This window comes from Gadus morhua, chromosome 19 (genome assembly GCF_902167405.1).
Source record: "Gadus morhua chromosome 19, gadMor3.0, whole genome shotgun sequence".
NCBI classification, from domain to species: Eukaryota; Metazoa; Chordata; class Actinopteri; order Gadiformes; family Gadidae; genus Gadus; species Gadus morhua.
In genome coordinates, this window is record NC_044066.1 from 5,025,024 (window position 1) to 5,044,192 (window position 19,169).

The window sequence follows — 19,169 nt, forward strand, 5'->3', positions numbered from 1 at the left end:
ACAATGTGGGCGGGGCTACCGACGTGCCAGCTACCCGTGGCGAGGGCGAGGAGGGGGGGGAGGAGGAGGCTGACGCGGCCCCCCCTCCCACCAGGGACGGGTGCAACGTGAACAAGGAGGCGTGGTCTCGGATGAGGGACGGGAAGGGGGTGGAGCCTGAGGACATGCAGAAGAGCCACCAGCTGACTCCGCCCGCGTTCGTCCGACCCAAGAGGGACGCCAACGACGACCAGGCCTTGGAGGTGGAGCTGGGCAAGAGAGACCAGGTAGAGTGGAGGTGGTGATGGAGCCGGACAGAGAGAGATGGGAGGGTGGAGAAGGAGCTAGAGAGAGCAGGTAGGTTGGAGGAGGAGCTTGAGAAATCAGCCTGGGTGGAGGAGGAGCTAGAGAGAGCAGGTAGGGTGGAGGAAGAGCTAGAGAAAGCAGGTAGGGTGGAGGAGGAGCTAGAGAGAGCAGGTAGGGTGGAGGAGGAGCTAGAGAGTGCAGGTAGGGTGGAGGAGGAGCTAGAGACAGCATGTAGGATGGAGTAGGACCTAGAGAGAGCAGGGTGGGAGTGGGAACCAGTGAGAAAATTTAAGGTGGAGGAGGAACCAAAGAGAGCAGGTGGGGTTGAACCAGGGAGATAATGTGAGAGAGCAGGTTTCCCGTGATTGCAATGCAATACACTTAAAAGTCATGTTTCTATAATATCTTCTTCCCCTTCTCCTCTCTGTTCAATGGGCACATGTTTGCCTTTGTGGCCGTAACGCTGCATTAACCACTGGATGAACAGTTTAAGACATTTAAAAGCAGGATAAAAAAATGGGGGCCTTTAATTTTGCCAACGCACACACACACACACACACACACACTCAGAGCCTCTCCACGCTTGGGGTTAAAAAGATATCCGAGAGATGTCAGAAGAATCACCATGGCAACAGCGGTTGGAACAACGGCTCGGAGTTAGGCGTGTGCGCGACAGCGCGGCGTGTCAGCGCTAGTGCTTTCAAGAGGCTCTGAGAGGGTTTTGCTAAATGCATACCGAGGGGGGGGGGGGGGGAGAAAGGTGGAGACAGAAGCCTCTCTCGCTGAAGACGGAGCACTTCAATGCCCGCCACGAGTGGTCCGTGAGGGCTCTCTGGGTGAGCGGCGCCATCAGGCCGGGCTGTTCTCTGATACAAGGAAGTAGTGCTTCATATGCATGCTGTGAAAAAGGTTGCAGTCCGCCACCTCAATGCTGTCAACGCAATATAATTGCGGAGAAGGCCGACCGTTTACGTAATTTCCCCAAGTTGGTCACATTAGCGAATGAATAGAAGCCGGGAATGAGCACAGAATGCTTGAAATCCAGGCATCCTCAACTGTCAAACATAACAAATTATTTCAAAGATAACGGTAAACAATGGACATAGTTGGTTGGGTTTGGTATTGGAGGTTTGGAGTCAAGAGTTGTAGCTCGTAGCCGTTAGCAGTAGCTGCTGCAGTGGGCGGTTGGCTGGCTCCGCGGGGGCCCCCTCGGTTCACAGGTAAACAGACGGAGCCATTGTTCGTGCCTCTGCCGAGCTAGACACCCTACACCGCTCTTGGCATCCATTTTTAATGATGCAACAGCACCACAACAAAGGCGGGGCTATGTGGCAATCGGTGCTAATGAGTTAGGGTTAGTGCGTAAAGTTGTTTTGGATCTTATCACTGGCTGGGAGTTACATTGCACACATTGTTTTTAGTTGACAGTTACCACTAGTTCTCTCGGAACTACACATCTCAGCCACTGTAGTGCAGTAGTTCAGGAACATTGAGTTTTATAGCTCACTGACTAACTGCTAATTTATTTGGAACCACGTCCCCAGTGAAACGCCTCGAGGCAGTTGGTCTGTAGTTCTACTACATTGAGACGTAAAGCTGACTAAGGCTTCACTAATTTACAGCCACTTTGAACTACAATCCCCAGGGACACTCACTCTCACGGCCGTTTGTCTTGTAGTCCTAACACACTGAGTTGGAAAAGCTATCGACGTAGGATTGTTAACCAAGAAGAAGTACCATTACACTATATTTGTCATCAAGTTAATTACTTTTGCCTCTCTGTTGTTAATATTTGATGCATTCCTGTGGCGTAAGTAACTTCTGCAGGGTCATTTAGTTTTAATTAGCAGACAAATTGTGTACAAATGAAACATGTTGACACACTTGTAACTTTTTGACATGAACCAATTAACTAAAGCAGAGCTGCCGAGGGAAGTACTTCATAGCAAAGGGTAACGACTACATTACACGTATGTCCCACCGGTTCAATAGAACAACAGAGGGCACAGTTAATTAATATGAATCAATGGCAAAGCAGCCTTTTGATTCACCACTTCACACATCACCTGCTATCCTGCTTGTCATCCCCCTCCTACCCATCTTCCTCCCCCACCATCTCCTTCTCCTCCTCCTCCCCTCCTCTCTCCCCAGCCTTTAAACCCCCTCAATGTACCTTTGAAATATAGAGTTCCTTCTTCATTCTCCTCCTCCTCCTCCCCCTCCTCCCCGCAGCCACCATCACCACCTCAATGGGTATCTGTCAGTTCAGCACCCCGTTAATCTCTTTCTTTCTCTCTCTCTCTCTCTTAACCCCTCTCCCTCTATTCTCGCTCTCGCTCTCTTGGCCTCTCTCTATCTCTTTCTCCCCCTCTCTCTCTCTCTCTCTCTCCCTCTCTCTCGCCCCCCAGCCATCCAACGACGAGATGTGTGATGTGTGTGAGGTGTGGACGGCCGACGACCTGTACCCCTGCAGGATCTGCACGCGCGTCTTCCACGACGGCTGCCTGCGGGAGCTGGGCTACCTGCGGGCCGAGGCCCTGCAGGAGATGAGGGACTCTGCCCACACCATCACCGGCTGGAGCTGCTACTACTGCGTAAGAGCACCGCCCTGTTGTAGAAGTGGAGACATATTCTGATTTCGGGAAAACGAAATTGACAGCTACTTTAAAGATCCCATTTCATGCTTTTTTAGGGTTAATAATTGCATTTGAATAGACACTATTAGAATAGTGTAACATGCCTGTGTGTTAGATACCTCTTATTATCTTCACACTGTTCATTTCTGCAAAACCAATTTCAGCGTAAATGGCCCCCCTCCCGAGTAGCCCCTGGATGTCTGCAAATTCACACCGCCGAGAAGTTGTAAACATTGTGGGTAGCCGGGAGGCGCGAATTTTGCACTTCAGCACCACCCACTGCACAGTCTGACGTCACACTCTTACGGAAGTAAAGTTTGAGTGCACACAAGCTGTTTCACGCTAGGGACGTTCGCGGTGGGCGGGAATACTCCCCCTGACTCAGACTTAGATTTTTCTAGCTTAGCAGATGTGAAACATGTATCCATACGTCATATAACAGTCTAAATCAAAAAGAAAAGTCGAAAAAGCGTGATTTCAGTCCTTTAATGTTCTTGAGCGTTTTGCTGCTACCTTGCAGTGGCCAAAATGTGGTCGATAGTGTTTAAATGTGGTCGATAGTGTTTGAATGTGGTCGATAGTGTTTGAATGTGGTCGATAGTGTTTAAATGTGGTCGATAGTGTTTGAATGTGGTCGATAGTGTTTGAATGTGGTCGATAGGGTTTAAATGTGGTCGATAGTGTTTAAATGTGGTCGATAGGGTTTACATGTGGTCGATAGGGTTTAAATGTGGTCGATAGGGTTTACATGCTTAAATGTGGTCTATAGGGTTTACATGCTTAAATGTGGTCGATAGGGTTTACATGTTTAAATGTGGTCGATAGTGTTTGAATCTGGTCGATAGTGTTTAAATGTGGTCGATAGGGTTTACATGTGGTCGATAGTGTTTAAATGTGGGCGATAGTGTTTAAATGTGGTCGATAGGGTTTACATGTTTAAATGTGCTCGATAGGGTTTAAATGTGGTCGATAGGGTTTAAATGTGGTCGATAGGGTTTAAATGTGGTCGATAGGGTTTACATGTTTAAATTTGGTCGATAGTGTTTAAATATGGTCGATAGGGTTTACATGTGGTCGATAGGGTTTACATGTGGTCCATAGTAGTGTTAAATGTTCTTTTCCCTCTCTCTCCACCTCATCCCTCACTCTCCACCTCAAGCTGGTGTGTGGTGAGCGTTCTGGCGCCGATTGGCTGCCGTGCATCACCCAAATGGGTGCTACATACTGGTGGTGGTTAGTGAGGTCCCCCCCCCCTTCACTGTAGGCGTCTTTGAGTGTCTAGAAAAGCGCTAAATAAATTCAATGAATTATTAAAAGAGTTCTGGCCTTTACTTCTTCAACTTTAAGCCCAAAGAAATATATTCATCCCTGTCCTCGGATAGCCCTGAATATAACAGTGTTAAGAGGGCTGTTCTTAGTGCATATGAGCAGTATGGAGAAGTATCTAGTTCCTGCAACTGTTTTTGAATACGAGATGTGTTTACATGAACGGCATCATACGCTGACATCCTTTCCCACTGTTTGTACACGTAAGGGAGGGGGGGGGGGGTGACAAGAGATCTCCGTTTGATATGCACTCGCACACGCAAGTGACAGCTTTGTGCCTCATCTCCAAAGCAAAGCGACCGTCATGTACGAGTTGACATTGTTGTTGACAACGCCGTGGATCATGTTTAATAATAGAAATGCAAGGTCTAGGCAAAGCGGTAAAGCAGGTGCAGCACCGCGATGTATCGGAGACATTTGCATTTGAAGCCTGCTTGATATCGGCTGACGAGCGGTGACGTCTGAGCTTAGCCCGCTTCCGTCAGAGGTTCAGTCAGTCTACACGCAAGACATGTCTCTCATGCATCCAGATTGAATAGCTTCGACCACCTCCTTCAGTTGTTTGGACGACTGTTTGTCCACATCTCTCGTCCAACCGTTCCCGCCTGTTTAGACTGAGAACAACATCCTCTCGGCCTCGTGACCTCACAACTACTCTCACTTGTTATTTGAAGAGAGACTAAAAGGAATCAATCCACATTTGGCACAACATTCAGGGTGGGACTTGAATGGCTGCCTGGCACCGGTCTGTGCCCAAAACTCATCTATATTTAATCTTTAATAACTTTGGAATGGATATAATTGGCAATCAGGGCCCCATAAAATACATCACATCGAATACAAACTAGCCACTTAGGGCCTGACCCTAATGAAGAAAAAATGTGTTTGCACCGTATTACAAGAAATAACATTGACTTAAAACAGTGGCTGTTAGACGAACTACATGGGAGTCCTTTCTGTCTGAGTTTCCCAAACAGACGGCCAGAGCTACTGCTGGGCCCAGCCATCTGCTGTCACACACGTCCACATTCATGCCTGCATCGCATCGCTCTAGGGTGTTGAGTCGCCCCATGCATGCGCACAGAGAAAATGCACGTTTACATTGCGAGCGCAAATTCAGTGAATGCCTTTCCCATATGGAGACATACATGCAACTTCCAGCCCCTCCGTGCTGCAAACACACGAATGGATGCACGTTCACGTGCAGAAGGAGGCGTGTGAACATGCACTCACGTGCACATTTCCCCTTTCATCCGTTCTTCACATAGTGTAGCATATGGACACACACACACACACACAAATGCACTTGAAAATGGCACCTGATAATACACTGTGGTTTGCCTCTGAATGGCTTGTCTCCCCACAGGCCTCAAAGCAGTGAACAAAATCAGAGACACACAGGTATACTGACAAGTAATAGCAAACAAAGAAGGCTGTGAATATCCCGTTCCTTCATTTCATGTAAAACGGTAGAAACGGTAAGTGTATTTCATGTTTGCCACGACGCTTCCCAACAGCGTTCCTAAAGCTCTTCGGGGATTTGGAGTGCGCCATCAAACCTGAGTCTCTGGTGACAGGATCCAGGCGAGCTTCTCTCACTCCTCCACAAACACCCAGGATCTCTCTCCAGCTCCATCTCTCCCTCACCCGCTCTCGCCCTCTGTTCCCAGAATGACGTGTTGAAACCCTCTGCCAACCCTGTGTGGGGAGAGACAGAGAGCCGGGAGAGAGGGAGAGAGAAACGGGCAAAGACAGAGAGGGGGAAGAGAGTGAATGATGCTGAGAGAGAGACAGCCACAGAGAGAGAGCGAGAGAGAGACACAGGTTTTCTTTTTGACCATGATGCCTTAGAGGAGAAACATAGAAAGGTCCTCGCTCACTCAAGAGCAAGAGAGAGAGAGAGAGGGGAAGAGAAACCGAGTGGGAGAGGGAGGGAGAGAGAGTCAGGGAGAGACAGGGAGAGAGACGAGGAGACAGGGAGAACAGAGAAACAAGAGCAAAAAGAGATAAAGAAGGCGAGAGAGATTGAGAGAGCGAGAGCGCGAGAGAGAGAGAGAGAGAGAGAGAGAGAGAGAGGGCACACAATTCATCTCAAATGGCACAGTATGGCTTCACTGTGGCAGGGTGAGGGGCCAAATCTCATTGCGACCTCACACGCCAGGAACATACTCTGGTGGTATTGTAAGGTGCTGCTGATAAAAGCCCTCCCCAAAGGTCACATATTTATAGGATCCTGTGTTTTCAAAGAAAGCACCGGCCCAACGGGAGAAAGAAGGACGCCCACAAAAAAGACGAGGTCTGATCAGCGGTAACACGACTCTAACACAGTTGACTATTCTTAGCCGCGCTGAGGGGGAACACGTACTTCTCGACGCTCTTTCTCACACAACGGGCTCCTCGGTGAGCAGCACATGTTGTTGTGAGCCAGCGAGGCGGGACTCAGAGTCGGCAGTGGGTCGTGGGTCGTGGGCACCCACCCCCCTACCGCTACAGACTTGGCCGAGGGTGAGGGCGCTGCTGGCACACAGACAAAGGATGCTCTGTGCTGGAGCGTTCAGCGGCTTGAGCACAGACACAGCCCCATATGGCTTAACCCCTTCACCGCCCGGCGGCCCGCCACCGCTTCGGGCCGTGGATGTGGTTGAGGGAGGCATGTGGTGTTTGATGTTGGGTCAGCTATGGACTATGCAGGAATTTACGAGTCATGGCGAAATCAGTTACACGTTTAAGCTTCTTTGAAGCTGCGTAGGGAGTAGGGAATGCAGTGATGTGATGGTTTTGTGTTGTGTAGTTGTGTTTCGTACAAACCATGCCGAATGCTACTGAAAAGGGTCATCAAGCCATTTCAGCTTGATCAAAACAGATTCCTTTACTTTTGTTTTTTTGTTGAAGGCTCATGTTAATCAAGGTTCTTTGTGTAAGAATACCAACTCCTTCTCATTACTGAACCCTTCGGCCGGGTAATGAACTGCAGCCTATGTGAGAGTTCGCTGGGTTGAGGCAATAACTCCTAAACTAATGTTGGTTTTAATAATAGATAAATATAAGGTATGAACATAAAATGGGAGAATATTATAAAATGTACAAATCAACAGTACATTTTGCCATTATCTGGGTTGAGAAGTCACATTCTTCTCCATCTTGTTTACGGCAAAACCAGCCCCCAGTTGATTCTTTATGCATGTAAATGTCCAACAAATAGTGCCTTTAAGGAGCAGGGGTTGCATTGATATATACATCACTGGGATCAAAGGCATACTAAAGGTGCTGTGATGCAAACTATAAACAATATGTTTTCAGTTTATGTATATAATCTGGATGCATAGAAGGTGTTTGTGGCTTCATGGACCGGAGGGAGATACAGAAAGCTGAACTGTAGTATAGAGGTAATGACGTGTAGCATAGGACCGCAGGAACTGCTCAGTGTTGAACCTGCGCCTGTCGCTATACGGCGCGTCTACCCCACGGGGCCATGGCGTTGAGCCAGCGAGCCGGCTGATCTTCCGCCATGGTCTAAGACCTCTACAACAGATGTGAGCCCTCTCAAGGATGCTCAATGGTCTCCTAGCAACAGCAGGAAGCCATTTCGTCCTGAATCGTTACAGTACAATGTGTGTCTAATGAGGCGTCTCCGGCGCATTCAGCCGCGTCTTGGTGAACCACGGCATGTTGAGCGGGGTATTGTGTACGGTGCAGTGTGTCTCCCCCTCGCCCTGGATAACCGATGGCGTGCGTGGTGGAGCCCTGCGTCACAAGCACACACTGCTCCTTAATGTCCTGAATTTGGATTAAAGTGTCTTTTAAAGAACAAAATAGGATGTTATATGAGATTGACTCCTTTCATTTTCAGACAGGAAATGAATCAAGTACATCTTAAGACATATACCCCTGTTTCAAAGTTTGGGGACACTTAAATATGTCCTTATTTTTTTTTTTAATGAATATTCTGGAAACGGCTGATTTTCAATGGAATATCCAAACAGGAATACAGAGGCCCATTTCCAGCAATGCTCTTTCCTGTGTTCTACTGTTACCTTGTTTAGCTAATTGTGTTAAAAGTCTAAATGATGATTAGAAACCCTTGTGCAGTTATGTTAGCATAGCTGAAAACTGTTGAATAAATGTGTTTTTGAATTGAAGTATATATATATATATATATGGAGTGTATAGTAATACATCTATGTTGTTAAATATATGGAAATGGATGTTTTTAATGAGATACAATTATTATTGGAACAAGTGCAAGCACAAGAGCAATAATCATCGTCAACAATGATAATAGGAAGGAAAGAAATCCCGGCCAGGGTGCATGTAATATGAATGAGCCAATCTTCATAGACCTGTGGGGGTTGTAGACATAATCAGGCCTTGGTTGTGCATCTGTGCCACAGCTGGAGGCTGGGGCAAACAGGCCTATCCACAAACACAGATGCTACGTGTTTGAATTTCATTTGGTATCACATTCACAATTAAGGTATCTCCCTGACTGGCTTGAGGTGATCTGAAAACCAAATCACTCACCAGTCACTTTGGATAAAACACACTATAAACCTGACACTTCCTGTCTTTAAAACAAAAACACTTCACGTCCCCTGTAGCTTCTACACACCACATCATCAGTACACAGTACGTCACACGACGCAATGTTTCCAAGCAATTCTGGCTGAGGGCAAACAATCAATAGTGGAACAGCTACAGAGATGTAAGTGCCGCGGATGCAACTTTCTAATAACAAAACAAAATGAAGTGCAGAGAAGCTGCAGCAGGAATACTAAACACGTCGGTTACCAAACCAGTGCTAGATGAGATCTAGAAAATTGTACAAAGGGTGACAAAGAGGTGACGAGTTCCTGACAGGGGGGCAAATATTATACATATATTTTTTATATCTAGTAATCATGAAGCCCCTATATCTAGTATAATTGGGCAAAATGCTTCTACACAGCATGGAGCGAGCATTTCATATTTGGCTTATTAATGGACCTTTCCAATTATACACCTTTGGTTCATTTATTGTTTGTCTCAATGCTTCGAGAGGCTTGAGGACATAGTGGTGGCGGGTTTTTTTTTGTGCAGCTCCGTTTGAAGCTCCATCACTTGCGCCAGCAACAGTGCCTAGCCTGGCTATAGTTTTAGACCAAGCTCAATCGTTAATTGCAAGTTGGTCTTTGGAAGCTGCTGTCATTTTATTCAGCGCAAGAGGTGTGATTAATGGGCCTAGGTCAAATGACTGTACGCAATTGGCTGCTTGCCGTCGTCATTGTGTTAAACCAGCCAATAGTGCGCCAGGGGGAAAAGCCAGCATGTTGATTGGCTCTTGCAAAAACGTATCGAAACTAGAAAAGAAATGTATTGCTCTTCTCCAGACCCTTCTGCATGGCGAACTCAAATCGCCGGCAGAATGGGCGGGGTTACCCAGTCTAGCAGTGCCAGCAGCAGCGTGTTAAAGCGTTGGTGTGGCATCTGGATCGATCGGGATGGCTTATCTTCTTCATAGTAATACAAGTAAACATGGGCTATTTACTTGTTAACAGCCCATGATCCGACCAATCACAACCTTCAGACTTCATAGCCATCACGCATGTGTGCCGATGCAGCATTTTATATGTAAACTAATGGTTAGTAGTAATTGTGGAAATGTATGATGACAAAGACCGACCACCTGTAGTCTTTTGTAGTGTAACTTTAAAAACAACAGCAGCACCGTAAACCACGGACCCTTGTACGCTCTCTGCTCCCTGAGCGCCGGTGTCCTGTCAGCTCGTTAATTACAGAGAGGAAGCCTGAGTCGTCTGTCGAGTTGCCGGCAAAATCAAAGTGTTGTTTTCTGCCCGGAAAAACACAGGAGGGGCCAGCAGTAGGCCGACTCTCAGTCATCTTTAGTTTCAATTTAACTTATCTCCGGCGAGACTCTGATAAAGTGGTCTTGCTGTTACCAATCTATTGGGAACACTCATTCGTAAAGTAATCCTTGAAAAGAAATAAAGAGAGATCTATTAGAGGGAAAAGTCAATGAATGACCACGGAGACAATTTGTCTCTGGTGCAAACAGTTCTTATTCAACTGAGTTAGTCTGATAAGTTTTTTATTATTACTCAGTTCTTCAAATGTCTCTGTCTTCAGACTCTCCCCTATATGAGGCCCCTTGAAACATATAAACACATGCAGGATAATCGAGCGAAACAAACACTGATCTCTCTCTCTAATATTAGAATCCAATCCACATTGTGATCCATTACAGAGCCATCAATAGCAGCTCACAGTGAGCCAGCCTAACAGCCCTGAACAGGAGACACGCAGCGGGAAAATTGGTGGAAAAGCGGAGGCGAGGGCGGCGTCTAATCCGCGATGAGTGGTTTCCTGCCGGAGATTAGAGTACGCTCAATTATTGAACGTTAAAGTGAACAAGTCGTCATCTTGCGGGCCTCTGAAGCCACTTCCTCTTGGAGAGAGAGATGTGTGCGGCCCTTTATGTCAAGGGATCACAACCTGCTTTCACTTGACGCCCGCTTAAGTGGCCCACAGCCGACCAACAATACGGTGTTTAAAAACCATGTATCAAAACAAAGCCATACTAGGTTACTTAGGTACTATGTGTGGCTATAAATATCACAGCAATGATGGATTTGATCACAAAATAATATAATAATTAACATTGTTTTTTAAAACAAACGATAAATTGTTGAATAATCCCTTCTTTTAGTCCACTAGGGGGCCGCGACCCATCAGTTGGGAAGCACTGCTTCACGGGGCCCCCTGTTAAACCCTCCCTCCTACCTCCATGTCCATCTGTCTTTCCCCAGGATAACGTCAACCTCCTGCTGACGGAGGAGGAGATGTACAGCCTAGTGGAGACCTTCAAGCAATGCAAGATCATCCCTGGTGAGTACCACCCACCCAACCCCCCTTCCACCCGGAGCGGTTTACACCTGCCACATTGTGTACAGGGCTATTTGTCAATGGAGTATAGTCCAAATGCTGGAGTTAAAGATTCAGACTCCGATTTCTTTATTGATCCCGGGGAAAATTTGAATCTGTCAAGAGACCTCTTTATGTGTGTATCGTTGTGGATTAATGGTCCATTGATGTTTTGAGTCTTGTGTTTGAGTCTCTCTCCATTGATGTGTATTGTGTTGAGAATGTGTGTGGAGTGTCCAAGACCTAGGAGGCAATGGTTGCAAAAGATAAAATAAAGAGACGTTTAGCACTGAGTCTAGTGATCAGATTGATTATTCGTTGTATAAGGAGATCTGGGTGCACTGTTCAGCATACCGATGCTTTGAGACACAAAGCTGCCATGGATTGAGGCTCCTACAGCATCCATATTGGCTCACTGCCTTTAGTCTGGCACCCTCTACATGTCACATGGTTGTTCAGGCGGGATGGTGTCGTGGGTAGATTGTCTAGACCCAGCGAGAAGGTTCTGGGCTTGAATCTCTTCAGTCTACCAGTAGGTGTCCTTGATCAAACTGCCTCAAACTTGTACCTGCTGCAGTGCACTGGAAGTTGCTTTCGATGAAGGGGTGTCTGCTGAGTGGCGAATAACAACCGCATCCCGACCACCTGCGACTGTGTTTCTAACGAGGTGCCATTAATGTGCCTTCCAAAATGCTACTTAGAGACGTTCCCACCTGCGTGAGTTCCTGCTTGCCTTGTGATTGGCTCATTTAGATGACAGGTGTGAGTTAAGAGTCTGACTGCTGGAGGGGGGCACGTAATAACACTCACTTTCTGTCTGCCAGGTGCTGCCAGCAGTTTTGGCTACTGACGCTAAGTCTGCCCCCCCGCCCCCCTGCACCTGCTTACTAGCAGGAGGGAATCATACACTCCATTGCAATGGGTGACATCTTTTCTCAGCTTCAAGGATCACATGGAGTCTCGATAACCCTTTCCAGTGCCGACGATGCTTTTTGAATCAGTGTTCAGAAGTACTTTTAAGAAAACGGCGCCACATTTTCCCAGTTGCCCTAGAAAGGGACTAGACTTTCTCGATCACCAATTGATAAATTCAGTTCACAGGGAAATCTTTTGCGGATCTTGCGGTGCTAATAAGGCACTACCATAATGTAGCCCTTATCTGAATCAATGAGTATTGAATGCATTTGTCCCCCAAGAGGCTCGAGCCAATGTTGTGTATTACACTGCTGCCCAGATAGCAGGGCGATCAATGGTCTTTTGGTTTGCTTTTCTTGCCTTTTATAGAAAGAACAATGTGTTAAGGAGGCCCAATTTTCAGGTGTGATGTTGCTCAGCCATTACAAGCTGTTACAATGTCTACCCGTGTTTCACATCACAAGTGGGCGTGTCCACGGATGCATGATAGTGCAACCCGGTATGAAGCGACTTCGTGCTCATGCTCATGAAAATGTATCTGTTGATTCGTGTCCATGATTGTCAGATCGTGCTACACAGAACGAAATGTAAACCCATGCACTCTGAATGGGAGGGATTCTCAGACTTTTTCGTCTTTGTAAGAAATAAATCAAGCAATGCACACCTTAATTAATCACCATGTGGGAGGTTGATTAAACATTACACCCCACTTCAGTAAATAACCGTTTGTGACATCACAAATTGGAGTTTTCCCCGTAAATGAAACCCCTTGCTAACCCCGTCGACCGCGCCCAACTGACGGCCACGCCTACTTGTGGTGGGCGACAGTATCTCAGGAGGTAGAGCGGATTGCCTGGTGTCCGGAAGATTGCCAGTTCAATCCCTGGCTCCTCCTAGCTGAGTGTGTCCCTGAGCAAAACGCCTAACCCTAACTGCTCCTGATAAGCTGGCTATCGCCCTGCTTGGTTGACTCCGCCGTAGGTGTGTGAAAGTGTGGATGAATGGTTGTCAGTCAGCAAAACCCCCTAAATGTAAACAACTATAGGAGCCCTGTAAACCCTAGTGCACTAACGGCGCTTTGTGTGGTCGGGGTTGCAGAGTCGTGCCTGGTTTCTGACGAGCTGCTGCAGTACCGCCACTTCATGTCAAAGCAGCAATATGAGAAGGACCTGACGGACGAGCAGGAGGAGGAGGTGCTGGGCCAGTTCGCCGCCATGGACCCCGAGAAGAAGGGCCACATCGAGTGGTCCGACTTCCTGTACTTTGAGTCCATGTCGGTACTCCGGAAGCTCCGCACCGAGGTATTCTGTGTGTGATGTGCATGTGGATGTGATGAGTGTATGTGTGAGTGAGGGCGGCAGTAGATCAGGAGGTAGAGCGGGTTGCTAGTTCGATCCCCGGCTCCTCCTCGAGCGTCGGGCTGTCTCTGAGGAAGACACCTCATCTCCTCCTGACGAGCTTGCTGTCACCCTGCCTGGTCCACTCTGCTGTTGCTGTGTGAATGTGTGAATTAATGGTCGTAAGTCGCTATGGATAAAAGCGTCCCTGAAATCTGTTATGGCTGATGTGTAATGGGGTTGAGATGAGGATTGGAGTCATGTAGTTGATTTGATAATGTTGTCCATGGCATGTGTTGAACAAACTTGAGAATCTTAAGAAAACGTGTATATACAGGTGTATGTATGAACCATATTGTGGGCCTGACAACTTTACTAATTCATTAATATAGTTAGCGATAATTCCCCGTTGGAAATGTTTTATAACATTAAGTGAAGTGAAGCCAAAGCCGTGTTTCAGAAGAGGTGATGGCCAGTACAACAAGTCAGGTGAAGGTGCCATGCACAAGTAGGAACATTAAAACCTTCCTGATCTCGTGGCTCCCCAGAACTCGATGGTGCGTCTGCTGAGCTCCAAGGAGAGGGACCGGGCGCGCACCCTGTTCCTGGGCCTGGACCTGGACAAGGACGGCCTGATCACGGGAGGGGAGAGCCGCCAGGCCCAGCCCTCCTGGTTCCACAAGCTCAACAAGGACAGCCAGTCCTGCAACGTCAGGTGAGCCAAGACGGCCCGGGCGGCCTGGGGAACCCTTGCTAGCATCAGACCTCGGTCATAGGTCTGACTGAGGTCTGATCGATGGCTGCTCTCCTGGAAAGAAAGTAAGAAGCCTTTACTATTCTCTAATAAGATATATTACTGTGAAAATAAAGAGACTGAAAAAGAAAGAACGATGATTAGGTAAAGAAAGAATGAAAGACATAAAGAAAGAGGAAAAAGAAAGAAAGAAAGAAGGAAAGAAAGAAAGAAAGAAAGAAAGAAAGAAAGAAAGAAAGAAAGAAAGAAATTCAAGGGGTGGGGGGGTGCAGGAAATAATTGTATACTTTGTGTGACCAGACACTGATCTATTGGGATATTTGACAGCACCTTGTTAAAGGAACGAGAATTATTATTTTTTCAGGATAGCAGTACGGATTTCCGGGATATTTAGTGTAAAAGACAGGGAACATATAATTGTATACCCTGCAAACAAAATGGGGCAAGTTTAGAATTGGACAAATTCTCAGTTTTGACCAATGGAAACTCGTTATCTCTATATCCAGGAAGTTCTGTGAAATTGACACCCCATAAACAGAAAGGTGATACCTAAAAAAAAACACAAATCACAAACCGTTTGGCACCAGAGTTGACAACAAAATGTATCTCAAACGCCCAGGGACAGCGCCACAAACCAGCTGAATCACTATGCTTATTATTCTTCAATGCAAATTAAGCCTAATTTAAATTCCATTGCCCCTCTCCTGATGTTCATCGCAATGGTATTAGAAGGTTGGACCGTGAATATTGATTCAGTGTCGGCATCTCTTGAGTATTAATATACTTGGAGTAGTACAATGGTTTGACATTCAAATGTCAGAGTTTTTATGAGATTCTGAGGAGTGCCGATCAGACTAAACAACTTATCGAGATACAAAAGTCCTCTTGTTGTTTCCTGATGTATCCATTAATGTTTGTGACTAAGCAACACAGAAAAGTAAAGACAATACCTGCGACTACGATCTTGCTTATGTACAATACATGGAAATGTAATTAAAGGTAGGAGAGGTGATTTGGAGAGAATAAGCTAGATTTTGAAAGTATCCAACAAATAATTCAGGGCTTCCTCCATACCCACTCCCTCATAACATATTTTCTGTCAAATGTACTTATTGTAAGTTGCTTTGGATAAAAGCGTCTGCTACATGCCCTAAATGTTAATGTAAATAACACATGCCTGGCTCCCCGGCTTTAGCAATAGGTCCGCCTAGCTATGTGGAATGCGCAATAAGTGCACAGGGAGAGTGTTTTCAGGAAGACAGGTAGGTAGATAGACAGGAAAAAAAAGCCATCCAGCCATCATCCTCATCCTCCTCCTCCTCATCATCATCATCATCATCATCATCATCATCATCATCATCATCATCATCATCATCATCATCATAAATTGCCTAACCTAGCTTTGAGAAGACCAAGGCTTACCTTTATAGTTTATCCTTAACTATATTTGGATGTTTGATTTAGAAACAGCAATGTTTGGTCTTGGTGTTTAAATAAATAGACAAACATATCAGTTCAAATTATTTATTTTGCCCTGAAGGAGATAATTAAATAGAAAATGTATATTCATATACATTAGTATATTTAATAATGATTAATTTTATTCAATCATTTTTGTCTTTAAAAGCCTGGAAATAAATGTCCGCTTTTGATTTAGTGCAAACTTGTATGATTATATCTATGAATAATGACCCAGCATGTGAATTGCCAATCCTTCCAGTAGGTTGAAGTTGACATCAATGCTGTAAAAACCAGGGCAATAATGATTCCTGATCTACAAAAGGGTTCTGCTTACAGTTAAGCTTCTGTCAGAAGGGCCTGAGAATGGCCCACAGCCCGATGAGGAGCGCCAAGCACTGCTCTCATTGGACGGCTGTTCTCCTGTTAAAGGAGAGAAAGAAAGAAGTCTTCACCGTGCTCTAATGAGAGATATACCTATTTGTAAAGAAAGAAACTGAGATGTATAGGAAAGAAATCTGATTAGGTAAAGAAAGAATGAAAGACAGAAATGAAGAGGAAAAATGAAGAAAGAAAGAAATTCAAAGGGGTGATGGCTGGGACAGGAAATAAGTGTATACTGTGTGACCAGACACTGATCTAATGAGATATTTCACAGCACCTTGTCAAAGAAGCAAGAGAAAGCTGGTGTGTATTCCCAGGAGTACCATTCTGTCTCGGTGACTACTAACAAGAGATTACTAGCATTAAATTAGATTTTCTTCGCAGCTGTGATAATGAAATGATGAAAAAAAAAAAAAGGAGTACCTCTTAAAGCATCATCTGCTTCTATGTGATGTGCTAGTGTGTGTCTCCATGCTTTGTGTGTTTTTCTTCATCTGTGTGTCTTTGTGTGTATTTTACATTTGATAGTTGTGAAAAATGCTTTTTCATCCCATCCCATCTGCTCCACCATCAAATATAACATCCCTCAATCTCACCTGTTCTCACATGTTCTCATTGGCCAACAGACTCATGCTGAGCTCTGCTCTGAATTGTGGGTGAGTGTGCCTCAGCTTGCCTCCTTATTCCCTCCCTCCAACATGCTAGTTCTCCCCCAGCATCCTCCCCCCTCTCCCCCCACTCCACTCCTCTCACTCCTCAATGTGTGTCTTTCTTATCTTCACAATGAACCCAAAATAATCGGGGATGTTTTTTCCTCCCGGTAGCTGAAGTGGTCTCAGTGTGTGAAGAGCTGAACCGAGTGTGTGTGTGTAAGAAAAAAATGTGGCCATCCACAAAGCGCTGCATGCATTAATGGAAGAGGGACGCCCATGTTTAAGTACGAGGGTCCTTCAACTGATTAGGTCTCGTTACGTCGTGCATGATTGCAATGTTATACGGGACCTGTTGGCGGAGAGGCCCACAGCGCTCTGTTACTGTGTGAGGACTGGACACACCCAGCAGCCTACTACAGACCCTTCAATCGTGCTGGTCTTATAAGGACGCTAAATACTGAACAGTCTTAAAAGGACACCAACCCTAGTAAGGAAACTTAACACTTGATTTTTCCTTATCAGGAAACGAAACACTCAATTAAAAAAAGGATAGTAAATAGTCACCTACTTTATGAGGACGCTGTGAATACTCAGCTACCTTATAAGGACCATAAATGATAAACACACCATTTACAGACTTATGATTCAAATAGTTTTTTGTATACAGCTGCTATGCGATTATTACTCAGACCTTCGCTCCAGATGGGAAATATGAAATATTCATGTCCTTACGGCCCCAACGTTCATCCCCTGAGAAAAATGGATATTGATTTTGCCAATTTTGCTCTCAGAGACAAAATCCTTTCAGTGCAAAGAGAGGAATGTACTAAACGTTGTTATATTCCAAGTGTGTTTTGTTTATGTTTACCTCTCTCTATATGTGTACCTGTGTGTGTGTGTGTGTGTGTGTGTGTGTGTGTGTGTGTGTGTGTGTGTGTGTGTGTGTGTGTGTGTGTGTGTGTGTGTGTGTGTGTGTGTGTGTGCGTTTAGTATCAGCCACGTGGGGGCCATGTGTGAGAGCAGCCCGGCCAGCTCAGCTAGCGAGAGGAGCAAGGCTGATGACAGCAGGTCTGTTTTCTAACTGAAATCCTGTCTATGTTTTCCCATGTGTGTGTGAGCACATGCACTCATCTGTTATCAGTAGATACATTAGCATAGCCTTCATTAGCTAGTGACGTGTATGGTCCGTAGGCCATCATAAGTCCCAACACCAACTTTTCTGTCTAAAATTAACCTCCAGACATCTCTCAGAGTCCTTACTGTGTTAATGAATGTGTACTAATTCAGATTTAGTTTCACCACCAGGTGTGAGCCATGTCAAGGCAAGCCATTTAAAAATGGGTGGACACTCACATAACATCCAACCATGTGGACAGAAATACACACACACATACAAACAGACCAACTGGCAGACAGACAGACCAACAGGCAGATAGACAGGCAGATTAACAGGTAGACAGACAGATCAACAGGCAGACAGACAGACGGATCAACAGGTAGACAGACAGATCAACAGGCAGACAGACAGACGGATCTACAAGCAGACACTGAGACAGACAGATCAACACGGAGACAGACTGACAGACAAACCGACAGACAGAACAACATAAGAACAGACAGATTGTCAGACGAGACAGGGACAGAGAGACAAACAGCCAGACAGAGCAGAGAGACGGACCCTAACCCCCCCTCCTGTGTGTCCTCCAGGTCGGTGACCTGGGCAGACTTCCTGAAGGAGAGCGCCATCTACATCATCGCTGCCCGGCCCAACAGCAGCGCCATGCACATCCGCCTGCCACTATAGTCCCCTCGAGACCCCCCGGGGACCCCCGCCTGGGGGCCCCGGCTCAGAGAGAGAGAGAGAGAGAGAGAGAGAGAGAGAGAGAGAGAGAGAGAGAGAGAGAGAGAGAGAGAGAGAGAGAGAGAGAGAGAGAGAGAGAGAGAGAGAGAGAGAGAGAGAGAGAGAGAGAACAAGGAGAGATGGAGAGATGGAGAGAGAGAGAGAGAGAGAGAGAGAGGGAGATAGAACAAGGAGAGATGGAGAGAGAGAGAGAGAGAGAGAGAGAGAGAGAGAGAGAGAGAGAGAGAGAGAGAGAGATGGAGAGAGAGAGAGAGAGAGAGAGAGAGAGAGAGAGAGAGAGAGAGAGAGAGAGAGAGAGAGAGAGAGAGAGAGAGAGAGAGAGAGAGATAGAGACACACACACAGCGACAGAGCGACAGAGAGGGAGAGAGAGAGATTCAAAGGGCTCTCTAGTCTGATAAGAATAGAGATGACTGGTATAAATGGTTTTGTTGACAAATTGGCAACAGAGAGAGAGCAGTCAGCAGTGGAACCGAATCTCTAGAGAGGGAGAGCGGGATAGGGAGAGTGAGAGGGAGAGAGAGAGAGAAGGAGAAAGGGAGCGAGAGGGGAGCGTCCTCTATGTCTATATGTGAGTGAGGAGGTGGCAACCAAACATCACCTCGCCCTCCTGGACCTAAACTAAACTAAACGCTCCAGAGGA

The 19,169-nt window shown here is 46.2% G+C and overlaps 1 protein-coding gene across 2 annotated transcripts in view; it reads left to right on the forward strand.

Moving 5' to 3' along the window:
* The window catches only part of phf24 (PHD finger protein 24), a 34,026-nt gene extending 15,446 nt beyond the window's left edge, over positions 1–18,580 (forward strand). The window contains exons 2-9 of one of the 2 annotated variants that reach the window (XM_030342425.1): positions 1–266; positions 2,694–2,879; positions 11,051–11,129; positions 13,179–13,381; positions 13,966–14,132; positions 16,640–16,669; positions 17,657–17,734; positions 18,374–18,580. The exon at positions 1–266 is cut by the window's left edge and continues 126 nt beyond it. In XM_030342425.1, coding sequence (XP_030198285.1) covers positions 1–266; positions 2,694–2,879; positions 11,051–11,129; positions 13,179–13,381; positions 13,966–14,132; positions 16,640–16,669; positions 17,657–17,734; positions 18,374–18,470 — 1,106 coding nt within the window. In that variant the 3' untranslated portion in view covers positions 18,471–18,580. The remainder of the gene's footprint in view (positions 267–2,693; positions 2,880–11,050; positions 11,130–13,178; positions 13,382–13,965; positions 14,133–16,639; positions 16,670–17,656; positions 17,735–18,373) is intronic. The other variant, XM_030342426.1, reaches the window with a different exon arrangement.
* The last annotated feature ends 589 nt before the right edge of the window (positions 18,581–19,169 follow it).